Genomic DNA, 25,306 nt, shown 5'->3' with positions numbered 1-25,306 from the left:
TTTTAAAGAACAGGGTGAAAACACAACCTATCCTTAAAATTGCTGTGCACAAAAAAGCCCCATGGAGCCACCTAGGATAGCCTCTTAGAGGGAGGAGGCTATTCGTGTTTTAAATATGTGCCATGCCAGAAAAGCAAGATCTGATCTTGCCTTGGACTGACAAGTCTCCAGGCTGACTTAGCTGCCTTGAGAAACTCTCACTCTTATTCCTTCTTATCTCTTTGCAGGGCATCATCCAGGCCTACAAGAGTGGGCTTTACCTTAAGGGAAACACGAGCCTGGGCAGATGGGACTTTGTTGGCTCCTTCTTCTTCTCTGTTTCTGCAGTAACAACCATCGGTAGGAAATGTTCTGAGAAAATTGCGTAAACCAGTTATAGAAACAGCCTTTCCCCCTTCTTCCTTGGCAGAGGCACCACCTTCAGGAAGCAAGGTTAGCCTACAAATGGGCAGATTCCTGTACTGATTTGTCTTACGTTCCTATGAGGCATCTGAATTCCACACAGAGACAGTAAACCCTGGGTTATGAAATGGAAACACACAATTATGCCTGTTGTTGTTTTGGTTTTTTAAACCGTGGTACAAGCTTCTGGGGAACAGTGTGATGTTTGAGGGGAGAAAATAAATTTCATGAAGGCTGACCTTCTCTCTCATCAGCCAAGAATGGAATGCCCTGTGCTTCCTAGCAAAATACCTTTATTAATCTATACTAGATCTGTGGAGGTAACTGATTCCCAAATGTTTCATCATCCCACTGTGATCTGAGTAGAAGGGGGCATAAGGAAGTGTGGCCCTTCCCCTGATAAAGTTTGCTGTGATAATCTAAATTGGTACACCTTGAAGGAGCAGATAGCAAAGACAGAGGAAACTTATGGCTTAAACCAGTGGTTCTCAAACTTCTTTCTCTAGGCCACACACAAATAATAAAAATTTGCTCACAACACACCAAAACCTTTATTGGTAAGAAATACACTGGAAGACAAAAAGAAACAACTCTTAGCTGTGCTTGGTTTATAACACAGAACACAGCTATTTATAATATGATTATGGGGACATCCAGAAAGTATAAAACAATGCAGCCACATAAGAACACAAATCATTCCCAAAATATAATTATAAACACGCCACTTACAAATGTACTTTAAGTATGTGTACAAACTCAATGACAGATATGAGATTGCTTTTCCCAGGTAATCACATTTATATTAGATCTAATTTGAGACAAACAAACTCCAGTTTTCATCTCCAGTCGATGTGAATCTGAGACTCAAATAGTTATCCACATTTAGTTGACAGTCTTTCTTGTTTGGAGGTTTGCTTGGGCTTGCTACTGGAGTCAAATGAGCCTTCTTAAGCACTGTGTCTGAATGGCGATTTTGGATCACAACCAGGATTGGTCTCAGTATTACTTGATCTTCTTGCTCTCATTTTGAAAAGATACCTATCCGTATTCTGCAGATTAAAAAAAAAGATATTACACTTTACTATATTACACTGAAACGTTTGAATGTTTTTGATTGTCCTTGAACTGCAACACTTGCCATCCTCTCCTGCCACACCAGTGTGGCACTCCACACCCTTTGAGTACCACTGGCTTAAACTAACATAAACTAATCTTTTAACTGCTTACTGACATCAGTTCAGATCTGATATTCTCAATCACTGGTTTACCAATGGCTTCCAGTTGTTCTTCTGGCTTGTCTTAACTTCAGAGAAGGGGCAGGACCTTTTCAGCCGTGGTTCCTGTGTTAGGTGAGTCTCTCTCCAAAGAGACTTGACAGTTCCAGTCCATTGGTTTTTAGGAGATCGATATAAACCTTTTGTGGATTTTAATTTGTTTTCCAAGTTGTCCTGAGGTTTCACGAAACTGCTTTGTTCTTCTGGTTTAACAGTTTATGGTTTTATTGGTTTTGTTTTATTGATGGTCTTTGCAAGTTGTTATCTGGGGGCTGCTTTAGGAGCCATAGAGTGCCATGTAAATTTCATAAAGAAACCAGCTGTATCTATTTATAAGTAAAGTGCTTCTCAACCGTCTTATTTGGCATTCTTTCCCTTTTGACAAACTGCATGAATAGCCTTAATGTGGGCTGAAAAGGGTCAGTCATTTATTTTAGGGATTGCCTAAGGGTGGTAATATATTCCCATGTTTGTGTCATCCTATTTGGTTCTCTTTGATGTTTGGGTATGTGTGTGTTTTTATATACATTTACGCACATGCCCCACAAACCCGACATTGTTGCTCCTAGACACACTGATGTAAATGTGCTGACGTCAAAAATGCCCAGACAGCATATAGAAAATTCTTCGATGCTCTCATGATTGCTTCTGTTTCTTCATGTGGTACCTCTGGTCACATTTTTTTTTTAATCTGGGCATGTGGCCACAAATGCTCTGTGTATCTGAGACTCAAACTACGCACGATGACAGCAGCTCCATTTGTGGGTCTTCGACGCCCTAGAAAAGACCCTGATGTTGGGAAAGATTGAGGGCACAAGGAGAAGGGGATGACAGAGGACGTGATGGTTGGACAGTGTTCTCGAAGCTACCAACATGAGTTTGACCAACTGCGGGAGGCAGTGGAAGACAGGAGTGCCTGGCGTGCTCTGGTCCATGGGGTCACAAAGAGTTGGACACAACTAAACGGCTAAACAACAACAACAACAACCAGTCATATATAAAGTGGAATTGCTTTTTTTTTTTTTTTTTTTTAGCAAAAGAGTGCATAGAATGAGGGAAACTGATCTTCCCTGCACTTAGGGCTTGGCTCCATGTAGCTTTTCCTCCTGGAACAGTGTCAGAAACTCAGATATACAGTGGAACCTCGTGTTACATACCATCCTCCTTGCGAACGCTGCAAGTTACAAGCTCCGCTAACCCAGAAGTAGATGCTCCTGGCTGCGACCTTTGCCCCAGGATGCGAATGGAAGTCGCACACCGCCAACGTAGCAGCAGCAGGAGACACCATTAGTGAAAGCGCACCTCATGTTACAAGTGGTTTCGGGTTGAGAATGGACCTCCGGAACGAATTAAGTTCGTAACCAGAGGTACCACTGTAAAAGCTAATCACCAAATAGCACCTTGAACCTAGGTTGCGGTTGCCACAATGGAATGTCTAGGCACCATTCCCCCCCCCCCCATTGGATGATGATGATGATGATTATTATTATTATTATACTGCTTTATATTTTGAAGAAAACATCTCAAAGCAGTTTACAACACATTCAAACATCAAATAAAACAATCCAGAATAAAACAAATTTAAGCTTCAAGGAAGATATTGCAAATCCTTCTCTAAGTGACATTTTGCTTTCCCCAGACTTATTTACCTACTTAATTTATATAGCTGCCCCATATCAGAAGAAACTCTAGGAAGCCAGTGGGGTATAGTGGTTAGAGTGTTGGACTAGGACCTGGGAGGTCAGGGTTCAATTCCCCACTCAGTCATGAACTCATTGGGTGAACTTGGGTCCATAGCTGTCAACCTTCTTTTTCTTGCATTGGGAAATGGCGCTGGAATAAGGGAATATCCACAAAAAGGGAAAGTTGACAGCTATGCCTTGGGTCACAACCTCTTAACCTACCTCACAGGGTTGTCGTAGAGATTAACTGAGGACATGGGTGAACCATGTACTCCTTGGAGAAAAGGTGGGATATAAATGCAATAAGTAAGCTCTTCTGCTTTTCTGCCTAAAAAAAGCTGAGGGATGGGCAGCCAGATGGAGAGGTCAGTCGCCAACCTGGCATCATCCAGAGATTATGTGGTTACAATTGGACCCACACCAGTTGCATAATGTGCCTGGTGCCTGAGGAGTTTTTAACATTGCTCTGGAACCAAGCTGGGCAGAAAATGACCCTGGAGAGAAGCTATGATACAGGTGAGAGAGTTTAGCACCCCACTACGAATGGCCCTTTTGTTGCAAACATTGTTGCAAACAGGAGATCCCATTCCCCTGGTTTATACATGGGAGCAATTCTGCCATCAAATCTAGTGTGAGCCTGAGCTGCTTCTCTTGTTTTTTGTGCATTTTTTTTAAAAAAAAAATACATTCCACAACATGTGCATATAAACTGTGCAACAGTCCTCACAATGGGAAGTACACCCACCTGCACACGACTCTGCGCCATGAAATCGTACAAGGAGCAGTCCTCTTGCCTCTGCCTTCTTACAAGTCACAAGATGGCAGTACTACATCATGCTATGTCTGGCATGCTGCAAGTTTTTTTACTTCTTCTCGTTAGTGTTGATTTCAAAGCAGGCAGGAAACTTTTTAATACAGGAGTATAACAATCCAAACAACAGCAACACAAAAGAGTAAAAATAAACCTTCATCACTGAGTTATAAAGTCATCCAGAAGGGGAAGAAAATCACTATTCCCCTAGCATGATACACTGCAGTTAGGAGAGAAAATCCATAGCAATCGTTAAGAGATTGGAGATCAGTTATTCTCCTTGCTGAAATTAACAAGGAAAAGGAATTCAAGCCATTCTTCCATGAAAATATCCTTCCCAAGTTTCCCGTTCACCATTTGACATTGTTGTGTCAATTTCTCTGTGAGAACAAGGTACGCGCCAATCCTTTATTGCCTCCCTGAAGAAAGCTGGCCCCATGTTCAGCTGAATTGCTACCACTGTGAGAGCCGTAAAGATCAAACAAAAAACTTTGCACCCTTTAGCACTCCTACTGTAAGTGTATTAACATCTTGCACCCCTTCTAACCGAGTGGTGATAGGATTTCATTGATGTGGTTGCAATCAGACTGGGGTCAGGTACCATATATATGCATGTCTTTAAGGCAGATACTTTATTCTGGTGGAGAAGGAGCGAAAGGGACATCTAGGCCATAGTGTGTCTCCAATCCCTTCAGAGATCTGTGTCTTTAAGTCTGCCTCCCAAACCATTCCTGGTCTCCTGCTTGATCTCCTGACTTAAAAGGAGCTGTGTATCAGCTGTCTCCAGGGCTAACCACATGGGGCCAGAATACCTTCATTCAGTTAAGTACTTGCTGCTTTCTGGGTGTAAATCCGATGTGATGCACTTTGCAATGTGCACACAATTTCACATCGGATTTACACCCAGAAAGCAGCAAGTACTTAACTGAATGAAGGTATTCTGGCCCCATGTGGCTAGCCCTGGAGACGCTGATACACAGCTCCTTTTAAGTCAGGAGATCAAGCAGGAGACCAGTCAGATTGGGAGGTACATGCTCATTCTATGGAAAACAGCCCTGTGCGGGCAACAGCAGCTGCACATCTGCTTTGCATCAGTGGTTTCTCATCCCGGACGTTGGGTGAGTTGGGCTTTAGTTGGGCTGAGTTGAAAAATGTAGGGATTGGAGAAGAGGGAAGAAAAATGTCCTGCTCTTTGCCCCTCTTGAGAAGGTTTCTAAATGTTCTGCAGGACATATTCCTGTATTTAGGAATATATGTATTTAATTTATAGTGAAGAAAAAATTAAAAGGAAGGATGGCGTTTTTAAAAAGGTTTGACCACAGCACAGAATTTGATCACCTTCCCTTTGTCTGTCGGACACACTTTGTCACTATAACAAACCACTAGATGGCAGTACAAGCTCGGTGGGAAGGATTTGACAATTAGTGATCAGTCTTCCAGGACTCCAGGACTTGTTCACTGTGAGCATAACTTTTTGAAAACAGTGGTATAAGGGTTATAAGCATTATTCTAATACCCACAGATTACACATCTAAATCAACCTTGCAGTCAATTTTGGTCGAGAGTTTTCCAATATATTCCAACAAAATATCAAGTTTGTTTTCCTATGCAGTCTAACTGATTTTTAATATTAATACACCTACCGGGTTTAGAAGATTGAGAGGCTCCCTGGATGTGTTCTTGGAAATTCACGTAGCAAATCAGAGGGGGGTGAATTATTGAATGGCTTCCTTAACAAACATCACAAGGCAAAGCAATATATTAAATCTTGGGCTAACAAATTAGAGGGTAAAAGGACTGCAGTCAAGGGCAGTGTGGGGGACACTGGACTTGTTCACAAGGTCCTGACCTGCTATTCCTTTGCTTAGCATCACCTTCTGTAGCAAGTGGGACTTAGAACCTGCATCTGCCAGAATGATACAGAGATGAGCAAAACAGGCTCATCTAAATTTGGACTAGGGATGCACACACACACACTAACCCATTTGCGGCAGGAAAACATTTTCTCAGTCCATAATCATTCATGCTCATCCTCACTCAAGCTGCCGCTTTCAATCTAGATCAACTAAAGCATCCATTAACAGATGCTTTAAAACCTCCAAGGAAAGAGAGTCCACAACCTTGTGAGGGAGTCCATTCCACAGTATTCCAGATGTGGTCTGGAGGTGGTACTATTACTTCCCTTGATCTGGGCACTACATCTGTTGATGCAGCCTACAATAGCACTAGCTTTCTTTTCTTTTTTCTTTTGCTCCTTCCTCACGCTGTTGACTCATGTTAAACACTTGTGGTCTACTAAAGACCCCTAGATCCTTTTCACACATACGAATGGCAAGCCAGGTGTCCTTGCTTTTTTGCGAGAAGAGAGAGGCAAAGTAGATGTTGAGCAGTTACCCAACATCATTTCTCAATCTTCTCCACGCAGAGAGCTTACTTCCTTGTCCTTTTCCTTCCCCTTGCTTCGAACATAGCCAAAGAAACCTTTTTAAAATTATTTTTCACCACTCTTACAAGCCTGAGCTCATTCTGAGTTTTGGCCTGCCTGACCTTCTCCCTGCAACTGTTGGCTCCTTCATGATTTCACCTTTCTTCCATTTCTTATACATGCCCTTCTTATATCTCAAACAATGAGAAGTACCACAGTGGTGCTAAACAGCAAAAGTAATAACAAAACGCACATCGGCTGAAATATATGTACATGATATAAGTGTATTAGGTTCCATTGTTTGATTTTTCATTACAGTATCTTTGGTATTATTATATTATTATTATTATTATTATTATTATTATATTATTATTATTGTCATTATTATTTCAGCCGATGTGCAGGGGTTTTGTTATTACTTTTGCTTCTATATCTCAGCCAGGGCCATCTCATCCATTGGGGCTGGTGGCGTGGCGCACCAGGGCGCAATGGCCTGGAGGGCGCCTCCGCCCTCCAGCCCCGCTGGCAGCGCCTGCCGGCAGTGCCCTCCGACTACCCGGCGGAGCAAGGGAGCTGGCCGGCCACGCCACGCCCTCTGGCTGCCCGGCAGAGCACAGGAGCACGAGCCGGCCGGCGCCCGCGCCATCAGGCTGCCCGGCGGAGCGCGAGCTGGCCAGCTGCGCTGCGCCATCCGGCTGCCCGGCAGAGCGCGCAAGCGCAAGCCGACCGCCCTCGCCTCCCGTCCCGGAAGCGCTGGAAGGGCGCACAGAGCCCTGCGCCGCTCCAGCGCCACGCCCCTCATCCCCCGCTTGCCCACCCCTCCCAAGGCAAGCGGGGAGGGAGGCGGCGGAGAGGCGGCATGGCGGGGGCGCCGGAGGGATAGCCGCGCCAGGGCGACCGATCTCCTTAAGACGGCCCTGATCTCAGCTCCTCTGTTTCATGAGCCTGTAACTAGTATGATGGTAATATATGGTGCTTTTGCCTACTTGGTTCAAAGCAGCTTATGTGCATTAGTTTGGTAAGCAGCCCTGAAAGGAAGGCTAGTGTTACAGTGGTAGCATTATGTGAGCCTGAGAGACAGTCGCAAATGAATATATATATATCCCCTTTTATCAAAAAGTACATCTTATGGTGATCTTATCAGAGTTGCACACAATGCAAAAGTACAGAATGTTAAGACAAAGTGTACAAAAAGTGAAATGCAGTAACTTCCTTATTTACTTACACCTGGGAACAGGCTTTTCGAAACTTCAAATAAAGTTGTTCTCCATCACATTATCCTATCAACAAATATTCAACCCCATTTCTATAAATTCCTAGTTCCCTGTCTCAGTACAGGGTCACCAGACCCCAAGCCGTTCAACACTTCTGAGTACTTTTTCTTATCCCGCTTTTCTTGTCATAGGCCACCCAGTGGGGTTAGATGTGCTTACGAAAGCACCACCCCACCCCCAATTGGAAACGGGGGCTCACTGGGGATCCAGATGAGACAGGTGAGACTTGAGGCAGTGGGACAGGGTTTGCATTCTTCAAGTCAAAGAGCTATGGTGAGAAATAAATGAGGGCAAGTTGAAGAACCCTGGAATTCAGTACATGACAGGCACTTTAGGAACAGCCTCCCCACCCCCCAACCACCATTTTCATGATCATTGACCTTCCACTGGACAAGGAAGTGCCCGCCTAAGCTCATATTAAGTATTTGTTCATTTTCAGTGGAGAGTACGGGGGAAAACCATCTGGCTGGAGCTTGATTATATGTTTACCTATGGGTCACCATGTTCCATTGTGGATTCCAGTTCTGCGGATAAATAACATCACATTATTTTCACTCAGAACCAAGTAGTTCAGTCAGGGCCATCTTAAAAGGATCGGCCGCCGTGGCGTGACGATCCCTCGGCGCCCCCGGTGGGCCACCTCTCCGCCCACCTCCCTCCTGCGCTGGCCGCTCCTCGGGAGGGGGGGTGGGCGAGCTGGGGATGAGGGGCGTGGTGCTGCAAGCCGGCCGCCATCCGGAGCCCCGCGGGGGCGGGTTGGGGAGGGGGCGCCCGGTATGCCGGTGGGCTCGCGGGGGCGCCCCTGGGGGGCCTGGCACCCTGGTGCGCCGCGCCACCCAGCCCCTATGACGAGACAGCCCTGAGTTCAGTTAATTCATAAGACAAACACATACATGCGCGCACATACGTGCATATGTATATATACCATGTTTATGTAAGTCAGTATCATTAACCGAGACAGCTAACATAACCAGAGGCTTTAGAAAACGTAAAATCATTGATAGTTAATTTGAAATGAAGTTAAAATGTTTCCAGTTACTGCACTGTTATTAGTAAACAGTGGCTTACTTGAAGAATCCCCACCTTTTGATTCCCTCTATTCAGTTCAATATGTAGAACTGAGTTCAGCACTTCACCCTTGGTGCCCTGGCATCATGAACATACTGTGACATCGCCACAGTTCTGCTGTGTGAATTAGATGGAAGGGCCTAGTGGACAGTTTAACCAAATACATGTAGGTCCGCTATTGAACTGCTCGTTATACAGAAATTCCCTTATCCATACATGAGGAATTAGTGCACAAACCTCTCTATACACACCACAGATTCAGATATCCAAACAGCCGGACCTGCGTGTAGTACTGTAAACCAACAAGCAGCCCTAAACAAACCTTACTTTTGGTGTTTTGCTGATCCAAGATAGCTGTTTCACCAGAAACCATGGTGGGAGGGATGGGAGACAAATCAAGAAATCTGCCCTTTACTATCACTGCAACCTCTGATTTGATTGAAAGATCAATATGGTTGAAGTGCCATTTGGTTAAATTGAACTGTTCTGTGGCATTTTATGGACATCCCTGTGTGTCATCTCTGTGCACCCTGAGGTTGCTTTTTAAGATATATATATATATATATATATGGACTTTCCTGTTTTCCCACATAATCTTGTTTTAGAACTACTTCTGTTTGTGTATTGTGGGTTGATGTGTCTTTAGTACGGTGCTTACCATCATCACTTCTTATGCTAACAAATGTGAACGCCAATATAAACGCAGCTGATCAAAGAAAACCATACTTGCGGTGCAGTCACACAGTGCTTCAGAATTCCCCTCTTCTAGAGAGCTCCATGGAACCCATTTTAACATTCTTTCAGGATGCTAAAATGGAATTGGAACAGTACTGTGTGGTTGTTTTTTTAAAAAACAAAACAAAACATCTATTTGGCTTTTTTCTTTCAGAATGCAAGGTTGGGTCTTTAAACACACACCTACTTTAAAATACTTTCCTGCACATCAAAATGTGGTTGTTTTGAATGGACAGTGAGTTTTTGACATGGGGAAGTGTTTGATCATGTGCCCCACCCAGACATTCTAAAATTGTGGAGACACAGGGAAATTGAACCATTTGCTTTTTCCATCTCACTGCTATCCAGATTTTAAAAAGGTGGGCAAATAAAAGCAAACAACTAGTAAAATCCAAAAGGGGTGGGGAGCATGCTAACAGTGCAATCTATTGTAGGATGCCAAATACATGGTTGTTATAGAGGACAACTTCTCTAACAAACTTCCAAGAACCGCTCCTTGCAAGAACCACCATGCAAAGTCCCAGGCCCCATAGGATGTAGTTTAAAGACTTATTTATGCTTCAGTTTTGCTTTAGCTCTGTAAATGTGTCTGCCATAATAGTGTTCACAGCCAAGAGAAGTTAGTGTGCTATGAAGCCAGGTGACTTTCATTCTCAGTAATCATTGTGTTTGTATTGGATGCTTAAGGTACCTGGCTCTTCCTTTCTCCTTGCAGGCAGCCTGCTGCTTTCTCCCCGCTTTTTAAAGAGTACATGACAGGGGGGGGGGCATGCAGAGGAAAGAGCAAGCTGTTCCCACCAGGAAGCACATGGTATTCTGGTTGCTTTGTTTTGCCATTTGGTCCAATTGACCTCCCCAACCAGAAGCAAACATCACATAGATTTCAGAGAGTTACATCTATAGAATTAAAGTGGACTTTCAGAGGAGTGTAGAGTCTGTTGAAGCCTGCAAGTGGGAAACGTTTCCTAATTTTAGGACCCTTCTGTAATTTAGAGTGCTTGCTGTTGCACCTGCCTCCATACAGCCTTATCCTTCGTAACAGTGCAATATTTGTAATGTTGGTTTGCTTGTGAACAAAAAAGTGGGTCTCAAAAGATGCCTTGTTAGTTGGGGGAATGAGAATGGAAGAAGTCCAGCATTTGTTTCATAGATGGAACTAGAGTTTGAAGAATGGGAAGTAGTTTTATATTGCATGTTTATTTACAAAAAAATACTACTACCGATAGCAATAATAATAAAAGTGTCGCTATGAATCATATCATGACACTTTTCACTATTGTTAGTAATGCTCTTGGAAATATAGAAAAAGATCCGATGATCAGGTAGAAGAATGACTTGGGCTATTCCTGCCTGACACCTGCTGGGAGGTGTGGCATGATGCCATGAGCTATAGATGGTGTACGTTAAACTTGAGTTTTACTGACCTCATGAGTTTTGTTTCATCGCTGCTGCTTTTAACTGCTGTTTTTAGTGTCATTGATTTTTGTTTGTTTTTATGGTATTGATTTATAGTCCCCCTCACCTCCCATTTGTATTTTTGTTATGCACTGCTGAAGGGTTGGATGTAAGCATACAAATGTTTAGGGGGGGAAGTAAGTATTTTGACCACATTCCTAAATCCAGTCGCTCTGGAGTGAGTCCTAGTAATATTTCAGCGATCCTTTACTTCTAAGCATGCATTGGTTATTATGGCAACCTAGTAAAATTGGTTATTTTTATCTACCTGAATACAGCTGATATATCCGTGGCTGGTATATACGCAGTACTTAACATGCAAATACAAAATTGTTAACCCTAAATGTGAGACTTCTGTCTCACCACATCCATGCAATAATAGAATTAGAATATCCAATTCAATATCTGTTACTTCAGGCATCTAATAACCTTTTGATCTTTTAGTCTTTTGTACAGGTTAGCTTCACATATATTAGCATACCTCTGATGTGATGGGTGAGAACCTTGCTTCACTTAATGGAAGCTGGGATTTTCTGATAAGGCCACACAAGTGCATCCAGGGCTGCATACAAGCTGTGAGCCTCGTGCCACATATTCTTAACCTCTGACCCTCTTCTTTTGGTCAGATAACACTGAAACAGATTTATGTTTTTACAGCCACATTCTTTTAAACTAACTTATCAACTTTCCCCTTCCAGGCTATGGTAACCTGAGTCCCAGCACGGTGGCTGCACAAGTCTTCTGCATCTTCTTTGCTCTTTTTGGGATTCCTTTGAACCTTGTCCTCCTCAATAGGATAGGACAGTTGATGCTCTCTGGTGTTCAGCTGTGCGCCTTCCACCTGGGTGAGAAGTTCCACTGGCAGGTAAACAGCAAGGGTGCTTTACTGCTTATTTTTGTCAGCGTGGGTGAGTTGTTTTTGTCTTTGACATAAGTCTGTAGCAGGCCAATCAGCTGGCCCAATAATGCAACAGTATGGTGTCTTAACCCACAGAATGGCTCGTGATTCTGATGTACAGATTCTTCTCATTGCAATACAGTAGGTGGGGGAACCTTTGGCCTTTGGCCCTCCAGATGCCATTGAACTTCAACTCCCATCAGTCCCAGCAAACATGGCCCATTATGTAGTTCAGGAACCACTGGAGGGCCAAAGGTTCCCCACACCCTGCAACATGGCCTCCAGAAGCTATGTATAACACTTGCTTCTCTCTGTGTTTAAGTGACCAGCTGAGGGCAAAACTAACAATGCTAGGCATGTTTACTCAGAAGTAAGTCCTATGTAATTCAGTGGGGCTTACTCACTGGTAAATATATGTAGGACTGCAGTCCTGTGAACATTTTTTATTTGTGGCAGAAAATGGCACCACACTGAATAGTTATGAGACCAAAGCACAGACTTGTTTATTGCCACATCATTTCTTATTGCAATTCCTACATCAACAATAGCAACAGGGCCGCCTCTGAGGGAGATCAATAGGGTAATTATAAAGGCAGAGGGCAAAGTGTATGGCACAACAGCTCTCTTCTCCAACAAGCATATGATCAGGGAGCTCAGGATGAAGAGCTGAGGGACACTATCATCTCCCAGCATATGCTGCCCGAGGCAGTTGCCTCACCTGCCTAATGGTAGGATCAGCCCTGTAAATTATAGTTATTATTACTGGTACTATCAGTACTAATATAATTTCTTCTTAACCCTCTGTGTACTGATGCTTTGTGTAAGTACTTGAAGAACACTTCAGCACTTTCTGCTAAGGCAGCTCTGGGCTAAAAAAATCTAGTTATGCTTTCAAAACAGTTTTGACACTCTGATCAGGATTGTGGAGAGTTTTGGTTATTTAGAAATAATCCTTAAAAATTGAGAACTTCACAACTAGGCCTACATGAACTCTGTACTATGTTCACTGTACTGTACTAGTGTGGTTTCTGTTATACAATAAAGTACTAATATTGAGTCATCTAACAAGATTTCACATAGGTGTGATTGGAGAAAACAATTAGGAAACAAAGGCAGTATATGCAGCAGCTGCAGTTTTTGGATTATTTGTCCTTCCCCCAGGGCTCCTAGTCGCTGTCTCCTGTTTTATGCCTTTTACCTTAATTTGCCTCTATCTGCACCCGAACCAATTCCAAGCCTTGTCACAAACTTAAACTATTTAATTTTTACAAAATAGGGAGTAGAAGCCCCACAAGTGCAACACTTTGAGAGGAGAAAGAAGGGAAAAGATGGCAGATGCTGCGCAAACCTAAGCTCTTGGCGAAATGTTATTTCACCTCCACTTATCAATGCTGTCTGGTCAGTCATTTCCCATAGCTGGCTGTCATTTCCCAGACTGACTGTCTAGTCAGTCATTTCCCTAGCAACCCTCCAGTATTGTATCTCATAATTAGGGTAGCCAGATACAAAAGAAGACAGGACCATTGGACCTTTAATAGTTGTGTTGGAAGGGGTAGTTTCAGTCGGTTGGAGCTTGAATAGTAAGTTACACCTACTGAGATCCCTTCTTTTACACAACTATTAGAGTTTCAGGAGCCCTATTCTCTTCTGCATCCAGCAACACCAGTCACAACTTGCCTCCCCTAGCATGCGTGGAAGTAGTAGTGTCTTCCCCACTAGAAAAGCTTTCCAATAAATCTCCCCTGTGCTGCTTTTCAACACTACCCGGCTATAATTTACCAACTCAGCTAGAAGGAGATGTTCTTCCCTTTGGGCTCAGGTATCTGTCATCAGCTTGTTATATTGCTGATGTGGAATTCAGAATGCGCAATTTGTATTATATAAATATATACAGAGATATAAAATGCACCAGCTGGGGAACTTGGAGCTGGGGAAAGAATCTCTTCCACATGCAGACTACTTTAGAACATTGGCCTGATCCTGTAATGACAGTGCTGAAAAGCAACAAAGTTTGTGTGGGTCATAACTTCCACTAAAAAAAAAAAAAACCAGAACTTTGGGGTAAAATATGTCAGGAGGGGCAAAAGAGAAAGCTCACAAAAATGTGATTGTGTGTGCCCAGCTTAAATGCCTTGTCTTAGGGAAGTTGTTATCAAAGAGAAATTGCTTTCCTTCATGCAAAGTTGGGTTATTACCTGCTGCCTCTTCCTCATCATGTTCCCCCTTCACGTTATGTCTGGCCAGGACTTGCATTCCTCAGGTTATTTACTAGCGTCTCTGGCTCCATGTATCCAGAAAGCATGACGCATGTACATAGTCTTGTCCCAGTCCCTGAACTGGCTAGGATCAACTACTGTGCATAGTATTCCTGAAAAACTCTACAGTTTTTTTTTCAGATGCTTTGCAATTCCTGGATAAAGCAACACATCAGCTGTTTCAGACAAGTCCCAGGCCCAGCACAGGTTGAAGATCTGACTTCTGTTCCGATGACTGCATCGCATGTCAAGATCCAAACCTTTCACACCCACCAATGCTATATATATTATATATATATATATATATATAGATATATATATATATATATATATATATATATATAATTTGTTTATTGCAAGCATTGTCATACCCAGTCAAAGAAATGTGCACACTTTTGCTGGGGACATTTACTTTTCCACTTGCAATAGTAGAAGTTTCCAAACATTTTAATCAGCTTCAGCTGATGCACCAGCTGTGGCTATATCTGGATGGAGATAGACAAGCCACAGTGACCCACTCTCTGGTAACTTCCCATTTAGATTATTGCAATGTGTTGTATGTGGGGAAATCTTTGTAAATGGCCTGGAAACTGCAGTTGGTAGAAAATAGGGCTACATACCGGTAAGTATTAACTGGGACTAGGCAATCTGGTCAAACAGCCGGTCCTGTATAAACTGCTAGTCTGTTTCCAGGCCCTGTTCAAATTACTGGTCTTAATCTTCAAAGTGGTTGGGGTACCAGAGTATCTGAACATTTGCCTTCCCTTCAGAGGACCTGTTCCAGGTGCCCCAACAGGTGATGTCAGTTGGGTGGCCACCATAGCTTTTATGTGCGGTGGCGTCCCAGTTGTGGAATGTTTCCCCAGAGAGCCTTGCCTGGCACCTGGTCATTGGCATGCCAAATGAGGGCTCCCCCTCGCTTTAACCCCCCATTACCCCCCCATATGTGATATTGCTGTTCTAAACCACTATTTATGTACATGTTTTTAGTCATCTGATTTTATTCTCTCTTCTGGAAATGTTTAGGCTGCGAGTTGTAGTTTTATTATATTGTGAAATTTATGAAATTGCATTTTACTTTTACTTTGTCATTTTATCTTTGAGAGCCGGTGTGGTAGTCTTATAGTTATTATAATTATATGGCCATATAATTATATATTTATACTAGATCTAGAAAGGCCCATTAACGTGAAGAGGGAAGGGAAGGAAATTAGCAGTGCACCATTCCAGCATGAAAAACAAACATAAAATAAAATGTTATGTAGCAAATGTAAATGAAAGCTGGGGAGCATAAAAAACGTATTTCCTAGAATTGATAGTGCTGTCTCCTTTCATCTGTGAGAACCTTCCTTCAACCCACTTTTGTGGCAGATTGATGCAATTAGTCATGCATCTTTCAAGTCTGCCTTGAGTAGCATTGAATTTCCCTGGAAGATCCAAGTTCAAATTTTAGCTAAGCCATAAACTAGTGGGAATAATAATACTCATTTTCTCATCTGTAACTTGAGGTCACTGAGTCACAGTGTGACCAGTCAGGGCCAAACCCACAGAACTGTAAGGGATCAAAAGTGGCCACAAGGCCAGACAATCCATCTACCAGTCTTTTCCACAAACCAAACCAACCTATGTAGTCCAAGCCACAGTGCACAACAAACAAAGGTCAGGCCTGCTGCAGCAAGGTGTTTACAGAGCAAATAACTTGAGATTTATTGGGACTGATGGAAAGATGTACTTAAAGTTCCAGACTCGTAGACATTTAGAAGAACCATCCAGAGCCCTCCGTAGGCTCCCATGATTTTAAGAAGAACCATGCTACCATGATTTTAAGCTTTTCACATTAATGAGGGTTAGAAATGTGTGTGTGTTTTATAAAGGATGTGAGTTGAGGTCCTCTATGGTATGAGAGAAACATCATGATGTGCAACCACCCCAATTACAAGCCACTGCTATTGAGGATTGTAGCACAATCCACAGCCACACAGAATTACAGACACCTCCTTGATCATACATAACACTTAACTGGGTGGCCAATGTGGTTCCCTCCAGATGTTGTTGAACTCAAGTTCTTGTCTTCCCTGACCATTGATGAGGCTTGCTAGGGGGTTAAAGTCCAACATATCTGGAGTGCCTCATGTTGTCTACCCCTGACTTTATTATTTATTTCATAAAAAATATATACTGGTTGATTGCTTTAAAAAAAGGTGGTTTATAAAAAGATAAAACATTAAAATCAAACAAAAGGTTAAACAGATCAAACTAAAACAGAATTAAATTCACATCAGCATTTCTAAGCATCTGAATAAAGGTAAAGGGACCCCTGACCATTAGGTCCAGTTGCGGACGACTCTGGGGTTGTGGTGCTCATCTTGCTTTACTAGCCGAGGGAGCCGGTGTACAGCTTCCAGGTCATGTGGCCAGCATGACTAAGCTGCTTCTGGCGAACCAGAGCACCGCACAGAAAACCCATTTGCCTTCCCGCCAGAGTGGTACCTATTTATCTACCTGCACTTTGCCGTGCTTTCAAACTGCTAGATTGGCAGGAGCAGGGACCGAGCAACAGGAGCTCACCCCATCGCGGAGATTCGAACCGCCGACCTTCTGATCAGCAAGCCCTAGGCTCTGTGGTTTAACCCACAGCGCCACCCATGTCCCAAGCATCTGGGTAGGCTTTCCTAAACAAGAATGATTTTAGCAGGCACCAAAAATGCCTTAATTTAGCCTTTGCCTTAAGGCTGGTGATGCCTTGAGTCAGTCTTTTGTCAACCTGGTGACCTCCAGGTATTTTAAACCATGCTGGCTATGACGGATGGAAGCTGTAGACCATCTGGAGGGCACCACGCTGGCTGACTTAACTGTTCTCAGGGCTTGACTCTTGAGACCATACTTCTGTCTGCAGACTTAGGGCCAGGTTTGATGTAATGTCCCTGGCTTAATAAATGATAGCGTAATTCAACCAGGAAGGAATGTTTGATCAGCATGTTTCCACCTTTCCTTCCTCTTGTTGCATGGTGACTTTGGCACTTTAATCCCGGTCATTACAACTGAAAGGGGGAACTGTGGTTTAATGTCAGTTCACTAACCAGGATGGTAACCCATCATCAAAGCATGGTTGCTGCACTTCCATCAAACCACAGTTCCCTGTTTCAGACATGCTGCAATGTGGAACTGTGGCTTAAAGAGATCAGGAAGAGATACAAGAGCCTATGTCCATCTACCAGTCTGCTTCAAGCTTTATTTTTGTTTCTTGTTAGAAAGGGGCGGCTGTCTTGACGCGGACCTGTGCACTGGTTGTTGGCCTTCTGCTGTTCCTTCTGCTACCTCCTCTGTTGTTTACTGCCATAGAAGGCTGGACCTATGAAGAAGGGTTCTATTATTCTTTCATTACTCTTAGCACAATAGGCTTTGGAGATTATGTAATTGGTAAGTAGTTCAGATCTATTATATACAGAATGTTTTTAGACTTAGATAAACCAGTACGTTTATTTAGTTTGGTTTTCTCTCTTCCTTTCAGTAAGCTCCCGTGTGTGAGTTCCTGTTATGGGCAAAAAAAGCAGCCTTCTCAAGTTTGAGTCTAATAATGACAAGGAATAAATACCCTGTTTCTTCAGCTGAAAGCTGAAGTGTCAACATTTGCTTCTTCTGCATCATAAGCTGAAAGAGGCGGCCCTACTTGAACGTGAAGGGCCCTTTGCTCTGGGGTGCTTATGTGCTTGATTACACAAACACAGTTTTTGGCTTCACTTCCACAAACAACCTTATGGCACATTGCTGTGGTGCCCTTTTCAGCGAGGGAAGCACTTAACTCTTTGGGAAAACAAGCACCAAATTAATCACTCAGCAGGCACAAAAAAAGTTTAGAACAATCCGTGTGTGAGGTGTTTCTCACACAATCCCATGTGAGTACGCATATGCACACAAACACCCAGAGAGAGGGAAGCTGCCCTTTCCTGATGAACCACAGGCAGCTCTCAGATGAGAAGAGGCATCAACGGATGGTGCATCACACAAAATATGGCATTAATTTGTAAACGAGTCTTGATTAGTTCAAGATCTAACTCCATCTACATTATGGTATGGCCTGGGCCTTTAGTATTTTCCTTTCCTTACTACTTGCATGAAAATAGGCCCTAAGGTTTCAGGTCTTGGATGCATCTCCATCAAGAGCCCTGCCAATGGAATGTGGACTTTGTATCAAAAGGAGGTGCAAAATGCAAATTCTGCCTCCACATAATGGGTAATCTTCTTTTTATGCTGGTGGCTATAGGCAACTGACTCAACCATTAGGAATCATGTTTCTTAAGCTACATTTCCCTGGTTCATACCATTCGTGGGTAATGAAATCATAGTTCAGTGTGTCCTTTGGGTTGGTCTCTGACCTGGATGGTATCCCATCTACTCTTAGACGCTCAAGACATTGCAGGATTTCGTTTTTCTCAATCACCAGAGTGTTCTAGGCTCAATCCTGGTTGATTCAGTTCATCGTAAAATACTTAAGTGGAAGGCTGCTAATCTTATGGTTCTCTCTCAAGGGAGTGACATTTCATACCTCTAAACAGCTCAAATGTTGTTTTTCCATAGGCATGAACCCTGAGCGCACCTACCCATCCTGGTATAAGAATGTGGTGTCTCTGTGGATTCTCTTTGGGATGGCTTGGCTAGCCCTGATCATCAATCTGTGCATCAGCTTGCTAGAGAACTCCAGTGGCCTCTGCCGGTGCTGCAAGAGAAGGAGCAGAGACGCAGAGCAAGAGTTAATAAGTGGCAACCCAAATGTCACTTTGGAATCTAAGGATGGGCAGAACTGCAGCACAAAGGACACTAAGCCTGCAGGGCCAAATTGAATGGCATATATGCTTTATTCCACCAAAGTGTTTTGGCTTTTGCTGGAGGGAAACATCCAGCTGGGCAGCCCATCAGCAGACCACCATTTTGTGGCACTGGCAGAAGTGTGGCCATGTGGGATCATCCAACTCAGACCAGAGTGGAAATCAAAGTCTGCTCCTTGGGTTGTTCAAGGACTGCCTTACATGTGATTTCCTTTCAATGTGGAGATGAATCTCTGTGTCAGAGGAATAATAGGGCCTGTGCCATCTTAGCTGAAGGGCTTTTATATCACTGCAAGCGTGAGAGTTGGAAAACCATGAACATCACTGTGCAATTATGGCAACCTGTGGGAGGTTTCCCCCCTATATCAAGGTTATTTCTGTGTAGGAAAAATGTGAGGTGACTTTCTCACCTATTAACCACTGCTCAAAATGCTGCTGTAGTATTGCAACCTATTAACTTTGTAGGGTTATTTTCCCAATAGAAGGCTGAGCAGATGCTGCCACAGCCCTTGCCTTTAATAAAGAGCATTTGTACTCCAAAGCGTGGCAGGTTCTGTTGCATATACTTATCACAGGTAACTGCCAGGGGGCTGGGATAAAGTCAACCAGTGCCACTCTCTGGAAGTAACCCCGTAGATAGAAGTGGAGCACCAAGTGCCCCACTCTCAACCCACCAAGATGGTCCAGTAAGATACCAAGGTCAACGGTATCAAAAGTTGCTGAGAGAGTGAGCCAGATCAACAGGCTTGCACTTCCCCTGCCCCTCTCCTGTTAATGGTCACCCCCTCAGGGTGACCAGGACTGATTCAGTCCCATCTAGATAATATGTTTCCTCTAGGAGGGCCTGGTGCTGCACAGCCACTACCACCAGAGCCCAGGCCGATGGAGCAGTCACAGTGCTACTTCTTTAAGCACAGCAGTCACCGCTTTTGTCGTTGAGAGCTCGTCACTTTCCCCATACTATATGCAAGTACCTTTTATATACGGTATATATATCAGGCGACAGGTTTTGAGAACTTACCTGCTGAATCAGACAAAGGCTCATTTGGTCTAGTACTATCATTTCACTATCATGTCTTTCCGGTGGGGGTGTAATAGCCATTTGTTTCTACCCAGCACCTCATAAGTGGTGGCATCAGGCTTGTCATTTTTAGATATTGCGTGCCAGTAGCCATTTTGTTGGGGCTCAGTTGGGGAGGCCACCCTTACCTTACTAAAACCACCAGAGTCGTTCCGGCGAGGACGCCATCGCGGGCGGTCGTGGGTTGCCTCGGCAGCGAGGCAACCCAGGCCGCCCCGGGGTTGGAGCCCCGCTACCGCAAAGCGGGGCTCCGGTGAGGCGCGGGAAGAGCGTCCCGCGCCTCGGGCACCCCGGCGAGCCCATTAAGGCTCCGAACCCTTCCCTCGTTCCCCCTGTAAAGGGGGAGTGGGGGTGAAGGGACCACGGAGCCGGGCTATAGGGGATATGCCCCAACCGGGCCGGCGAAGCGGCGGCCGCCGCTCGCGGTGAGCAACATCGTTCTACCTGCAAGGGGAAAAAAAGAGGAAGCCCGGTGGTCGTGAGTACTCGATTGGATTTATTTCTGGCATTTAGAGCACCGGGAGAGACAACGAAAAGGAAGCCTGTCTTTCCCCCTTCGGTGTAAAAGAAAATAACTGCTTTGATAGTAACGGCTGCTACAGTGATGGATACAATGCTTTGACTTTGGATAAGTGAGATGGTTTAGATCCCCTTCGGGGGAACGAGACAGTGACAAATATCTCTTTTTAAAATGGATAGCTTGTAATCTTTTCGCCCTGACTCCAGGGAAAATGGCTGCGGAGGTTGGGAATTGAGTGGAAAAACACTGTGACTAAGATGGGAAACACTGAAATTTGATACCCTATGCCCACTTCTACCATGTTGGGTTTCGTTTTTGAGCTAGTTTTGGACTCTGGATTGACTGATGAGCAAAGGATAATTTTTTTGAGGCTGGAACTGCTTAACCAGAAACTGGTTTTGTTGAATCGGGATATGACAGAAAAGGTATATCCCACAGAGGAGACTTTTCAGGACATGGCTGCAATGGAAGAGAGCCTTGGCAAAGAGCTGAAGGGGATTATTGAAGAACAGAGTAAAATGGCTTGGCAACTCCGGAAAGAAGAAAAGTCCTGCGGGGGTGGCAGACCCAGGACGAGGAGGTTTTTTATATCCAACTTCTGGGGTGAGAGCTCGGGAGTGATGGGGGGGAAATTATTAAGTCTACAAATAAAAGAAGAATGGAATATCAAACTGGAGAAGCTGGAAGGTGATGAACTGTGTACCCTGATGCTCTATGCAAGGATTGTTGTGAACTTTGTCTGGATCTGTGGACTTATAAGAAAAGAGGACAATTTGAGGAGTGGCTCCGGCATAAGACGCAGAAGGAAAATGGTTAGAAGCGGGATAGGATGAATTGTATTAAGGGTAAAGATAAGATGGTCTATTATGGTACCCTGAAGCCGGTGTGTCAAGATTTTAAGTTTCTGAACTAGAGAAGGGATATTTAAATTTTCCTTTATTAGCAGCAGTTTAAGGGAAAGAAGACGTCTGATATGATTTGATCTAAGAAATAATATGTTAAGATATGAAGCTTTGTTATTAATTATTATGAAGTTATAATATGACTAGATTTTATTTAAGTTAAGAAGTGATATATTATTATGAACTAAAAAATAAGAGTTTAAGAAGAATGTTTAGTTTTGAATTTTTAAATGAATTTAATTTTAGAGATGTGAAGTTATTAAAGTAAATTTGGAATTGAAGCCGAAGGAGAGAAAGCAGGGGAAGTCAACAGTAATGATTCAACCAAGAATTATTTTTTTTGTATGTAAATAAGAAGAAGAATCGTTGGTGTGTCTGTATTTGTTTAGTTATAGTTGTGGTGGGAGGTGCTTGGGTGAAGGTGTTGGATTGTTGGTGAAGGTGTTGGATTGTTCTTTGTTATGGAAAAACCAATAAATTCGTTATTAAAAAAAAAAACCCACCAGAGTCAGGTGCAATATCCATAAAGGCAGGGAGGAGAGGGAAGAAGAAAAAGACAGCAGAGGGTAGCCATAGAAGCAATAGCAATCCTGTCATGGAGGAAGCAGGTAGTTCCAGTTTCCTTCATTGGGAATAATTGCCTATGAGTGAGCACACCAAGGAGGTAAGAAATTGGAAAGCATACGGAAAGCAAACCCAGAAGATGGATGAAAGAAAAAACTGTGTTAGCATATACCGTGGTCATTTAGGCAGAGACCAAAGGGGCTTCCTTCCTATCCCTATCTGGAGAACCACATGCTTCCCTTCTCTGGGCTAATCAATGTTAAAGTGATTTATGCTTGTCCATCACAACATTTTCTGGAATGCTCTCCCCACCCCGCCCCCACTTGCATTTCATTTATCTACCTCTTCCACTGGCACCCTCATCCCATCCATCTGTACACTTGCCCCATATTGGGCTGCTGGTGATTCTGATGCAACTAAACAGCATTTGCTTATTTCCCCCAAACTCTAGCTTTTGTACCATTAGGCATTGTCCCATTGTAATTTGATCATCTCACCTAATCTGTCTGCAAAGATCCCGTCAGCATGTCAGATTCTCTGTTGCTTCCGCAAGTTTCTGCTGTTTCCCAGGGCTTTGGAGCGGGATGAGGTAGTCATAGCAGGAGGAGATTTGTATCGTAAAGGGTGGAAAAATCACCCACAGAACGGTTGTCTGCCAAAACAGGGAAGGTTATTCGTTCAAGGGTGACTAAAGAAAAACATGCCCACTCAGCTGCTTGTCACAGATGACTGGGATTCTTCCACAATCTCCATTGGAAAATTACAGGAGATACTTTAAGGTCTTTAAAAGGTTTCTTTCTGAGGCCATGCATGTGGTTTTGCTTAAAACAACCATGCAATTAATTTTTTTAAAATATAATGCTTATTGAAAGTTCCACGACCAAATAAATAGTTCACACCCTGTGAAAACATACATTAGCATTCAAAACAAGTGACCAGAAAGTTTAAGGAAATTCCAGCACTTGTTTCCCAGTTTCTAAACAGCTTTTTAGATTGCCCAAGCACTTGAAAGTGAACAAAGTTATCATGCATCAACATTATGCTTGGGTGCAATGGTGGTAGGCAAGATATTGGCCTGGTTTGTACATCATGTTAATCCAAACTATGGCTTAGTGCTAATGTACGCGTTTAGGGTGAAGAGTGAGATGATGAAGATTATAATTATAATCAACGGTATAATTAATGTAGTTTACTTACTGTTTGTGTGTGTGTGATCGTGGTGGAATCCTGATCAATAAAGATTATTTTCCTGCTCTCTCTCCCCACCTCTTCCCCCCATAGGCCTCTGTATTATTCGCATGCACCCCAGCTATCCTTCTCTGAAGGGCTCAGTATGGCTTGTGTATAATTTCCCAGACAATCTTTCTTTTAGCCTTCAGGGCAAGCTCTACATAGTTTCAGCAATACACCTGCACCTTCAGACTAAATGATGTCATTCAAGACGTAGGCCTGGTTCACACAACATGGTAAGACAGAAACTCTGACTTTGGGGGATCACATGAGAGAGGAGCTCATAGTCTCTTTGGTCCTCTCTGATTCTTTTCATTCATATACTATGCTGAGCTATGCGAAGGTTTGTCTTAACATGTCATCCGAACCCAGGCTCATGCTTAATCTGTCCCCCCACTAACCATGACCCGTAGGCTGTAGCCAAGGTTTGTTCTTCACTTAGCCCAGAGTGCACTTAGTGTGGGGGTAAAAAAGGGGGAAGGAATTAGGCACTTGTGCATTTCTCTCCCACAGCCCCAGTTACCCATGGTTTGGCTTAGCTATCTTAAAACATACACATTATATTCTCAATTAAGAATTTCTCCTGCATTCTGTAAACACCAGGCCTTAGGGTGCTCAGGGCCGTCTCGTCATAGGGGCTGGGTGGCGTGGTGCACCAGGGCGCCAGGCCCCCCAGGGGCGCCCCCGCGAGCCCGCCGGCATACCAGGCGCCCCCTCCCCAACCCGCGCCTGCCCCCATGGGCGGGCGGGCGAGCACTCGCGCGCCGGCGGGCAAACTGCAAGCCAGCTGCCCTCCGGAGCCCCAGCTGGAGCACTGGGAAGGGCGCGCAAAGCCACGCCCCTCATCCCCCGCTCGCCCACCTCCCTCCCGCGCTGGCCACCCCTTGGGGGATGAGGGGCGTGGCGCTGGAGCGGCGCGGGGCTTTGCGCGCCCTTCCCAGCGCTCCAGCTGGGGCTCCGGAGGGCGGCCGGCTTGCGCCATGCCCCTCATCTCCCGCTCGCCCACCCCCCCTCCCAAGGGGCGGCCAGCGGGAGGGAGGTGGGCGGACAGGCGGCCCACCGGGGGCGCCGAGGGATCGTCGCGCCAGGGCGGCCGATCCCTTTAAGACGGCCCTGAGGGTGCTCCTATTTTTTGGAAGATTCACTAGACTGAGACATTTGGTCACAACATTATGCCTCTTATACAGCTATTAATAGCACAGGAACCCTTCTTTTTTTGGATTTTTGTAGAACTGCCCCTTGGTTCATTAATTACAGGGAATTCAGATATTGTTACAACCCTGGGCTCAACATTAAAAAATCACTGTTATTTTAAAAACATTAAAAAAGCATTTCTGTTCATCTCGCTGTATATTTTTTTGTGACTGAATTTATGTTTCCACTGCTTTGTCCCATTTGGAATATTTTAACAACTTCAGAGAATCCCCAAATGAACAAACACAGTGCTGTCCAAACGTGAGTTTAAACCAATAAGCCTTAGATTAGGACATGAAAACACTAGCCAGCTTTCGAAAGTTTAGAAACCCAAAAGAAAATATATAAAGCAGCAGCAAGTGTACTGTTCAGGACCCATGACTGGTCATGGGTGGTAGACTCATTCCAATGTAGGAAACATAATTATTTCAAGTTCAAAAATAAAACTTCCAAGGAAAGCAGCAAAATGTCAGCCAGGATTTCAAAGGAATACACCTAATGCTTCTCATGCCAGAGCATATTTCCAAAACAGCCTCAGACAGAGCTATTTGTCCAAAGTAATTTCATGGTTGCAGAATCCAGAATCTGATACAGAACCTGTGATCACAAGAATCTCCTCTTTCTTTCCAGCCTTCATGGCTGGGAAATGTTTGTCTTTCAAGGCTTGCATTCATTCATTTACTTCTAGGTTTCACAAAGGCATCTGGTCT

General features: G+C 43.9%; 1 protein-coding gene across 1 annotated transcript in view; it reads left to right on the top strand.

Annotated features, from left to right (window-relative positions):
* Positions 1-20,067, top strand: part of KCNK17 (potassium two pore domain channel subfamily K member 17) — a 29,582-nt gene extending 9,515 nt beyond the window's left edge. The window contains exons 2-5 of the mRNA XM_033145446.1: positions 228-339; positions 11,825-11,991; positions 17,531-17,699; positions 18,858-20,067. Of these exons, the coding sequence (XP_033001337.1) occupies positions 228-339; positions 11,825-11,991; positions 17,531-17,699; positions 18,858-19,120 (711 nt within the window). The 3' untranslated portion in view covers positions 19,121-20,067. The remainder of the gene's footprint in view (positions 1-227; positions 340-11,824; positions 11,992-17,530; positions 17,700-18,857) is intronic.
* The last annotated feature ends 5,239 nt before the right edge of the window (positions 20,068-25,306 follow it).

The sequence above is a fragment of the Lacerta agilis genome, chromosome 3, assembly GCF_009819535.1.
Source record: "Lacerta agilis isolate rLacAgi1 chromosome 3, rLacAgi1.pri, whole genome shotgun sequence".
Lineage (NCBI taxonomy): Eukaryota > Metazoa > Chordata > Lepidosauria > Squamata > Lacertidae > Lacerta > Lacerta agilis.
This window is presented reverse-complemented; position numbering and strand designations above follow the sequence as displayed.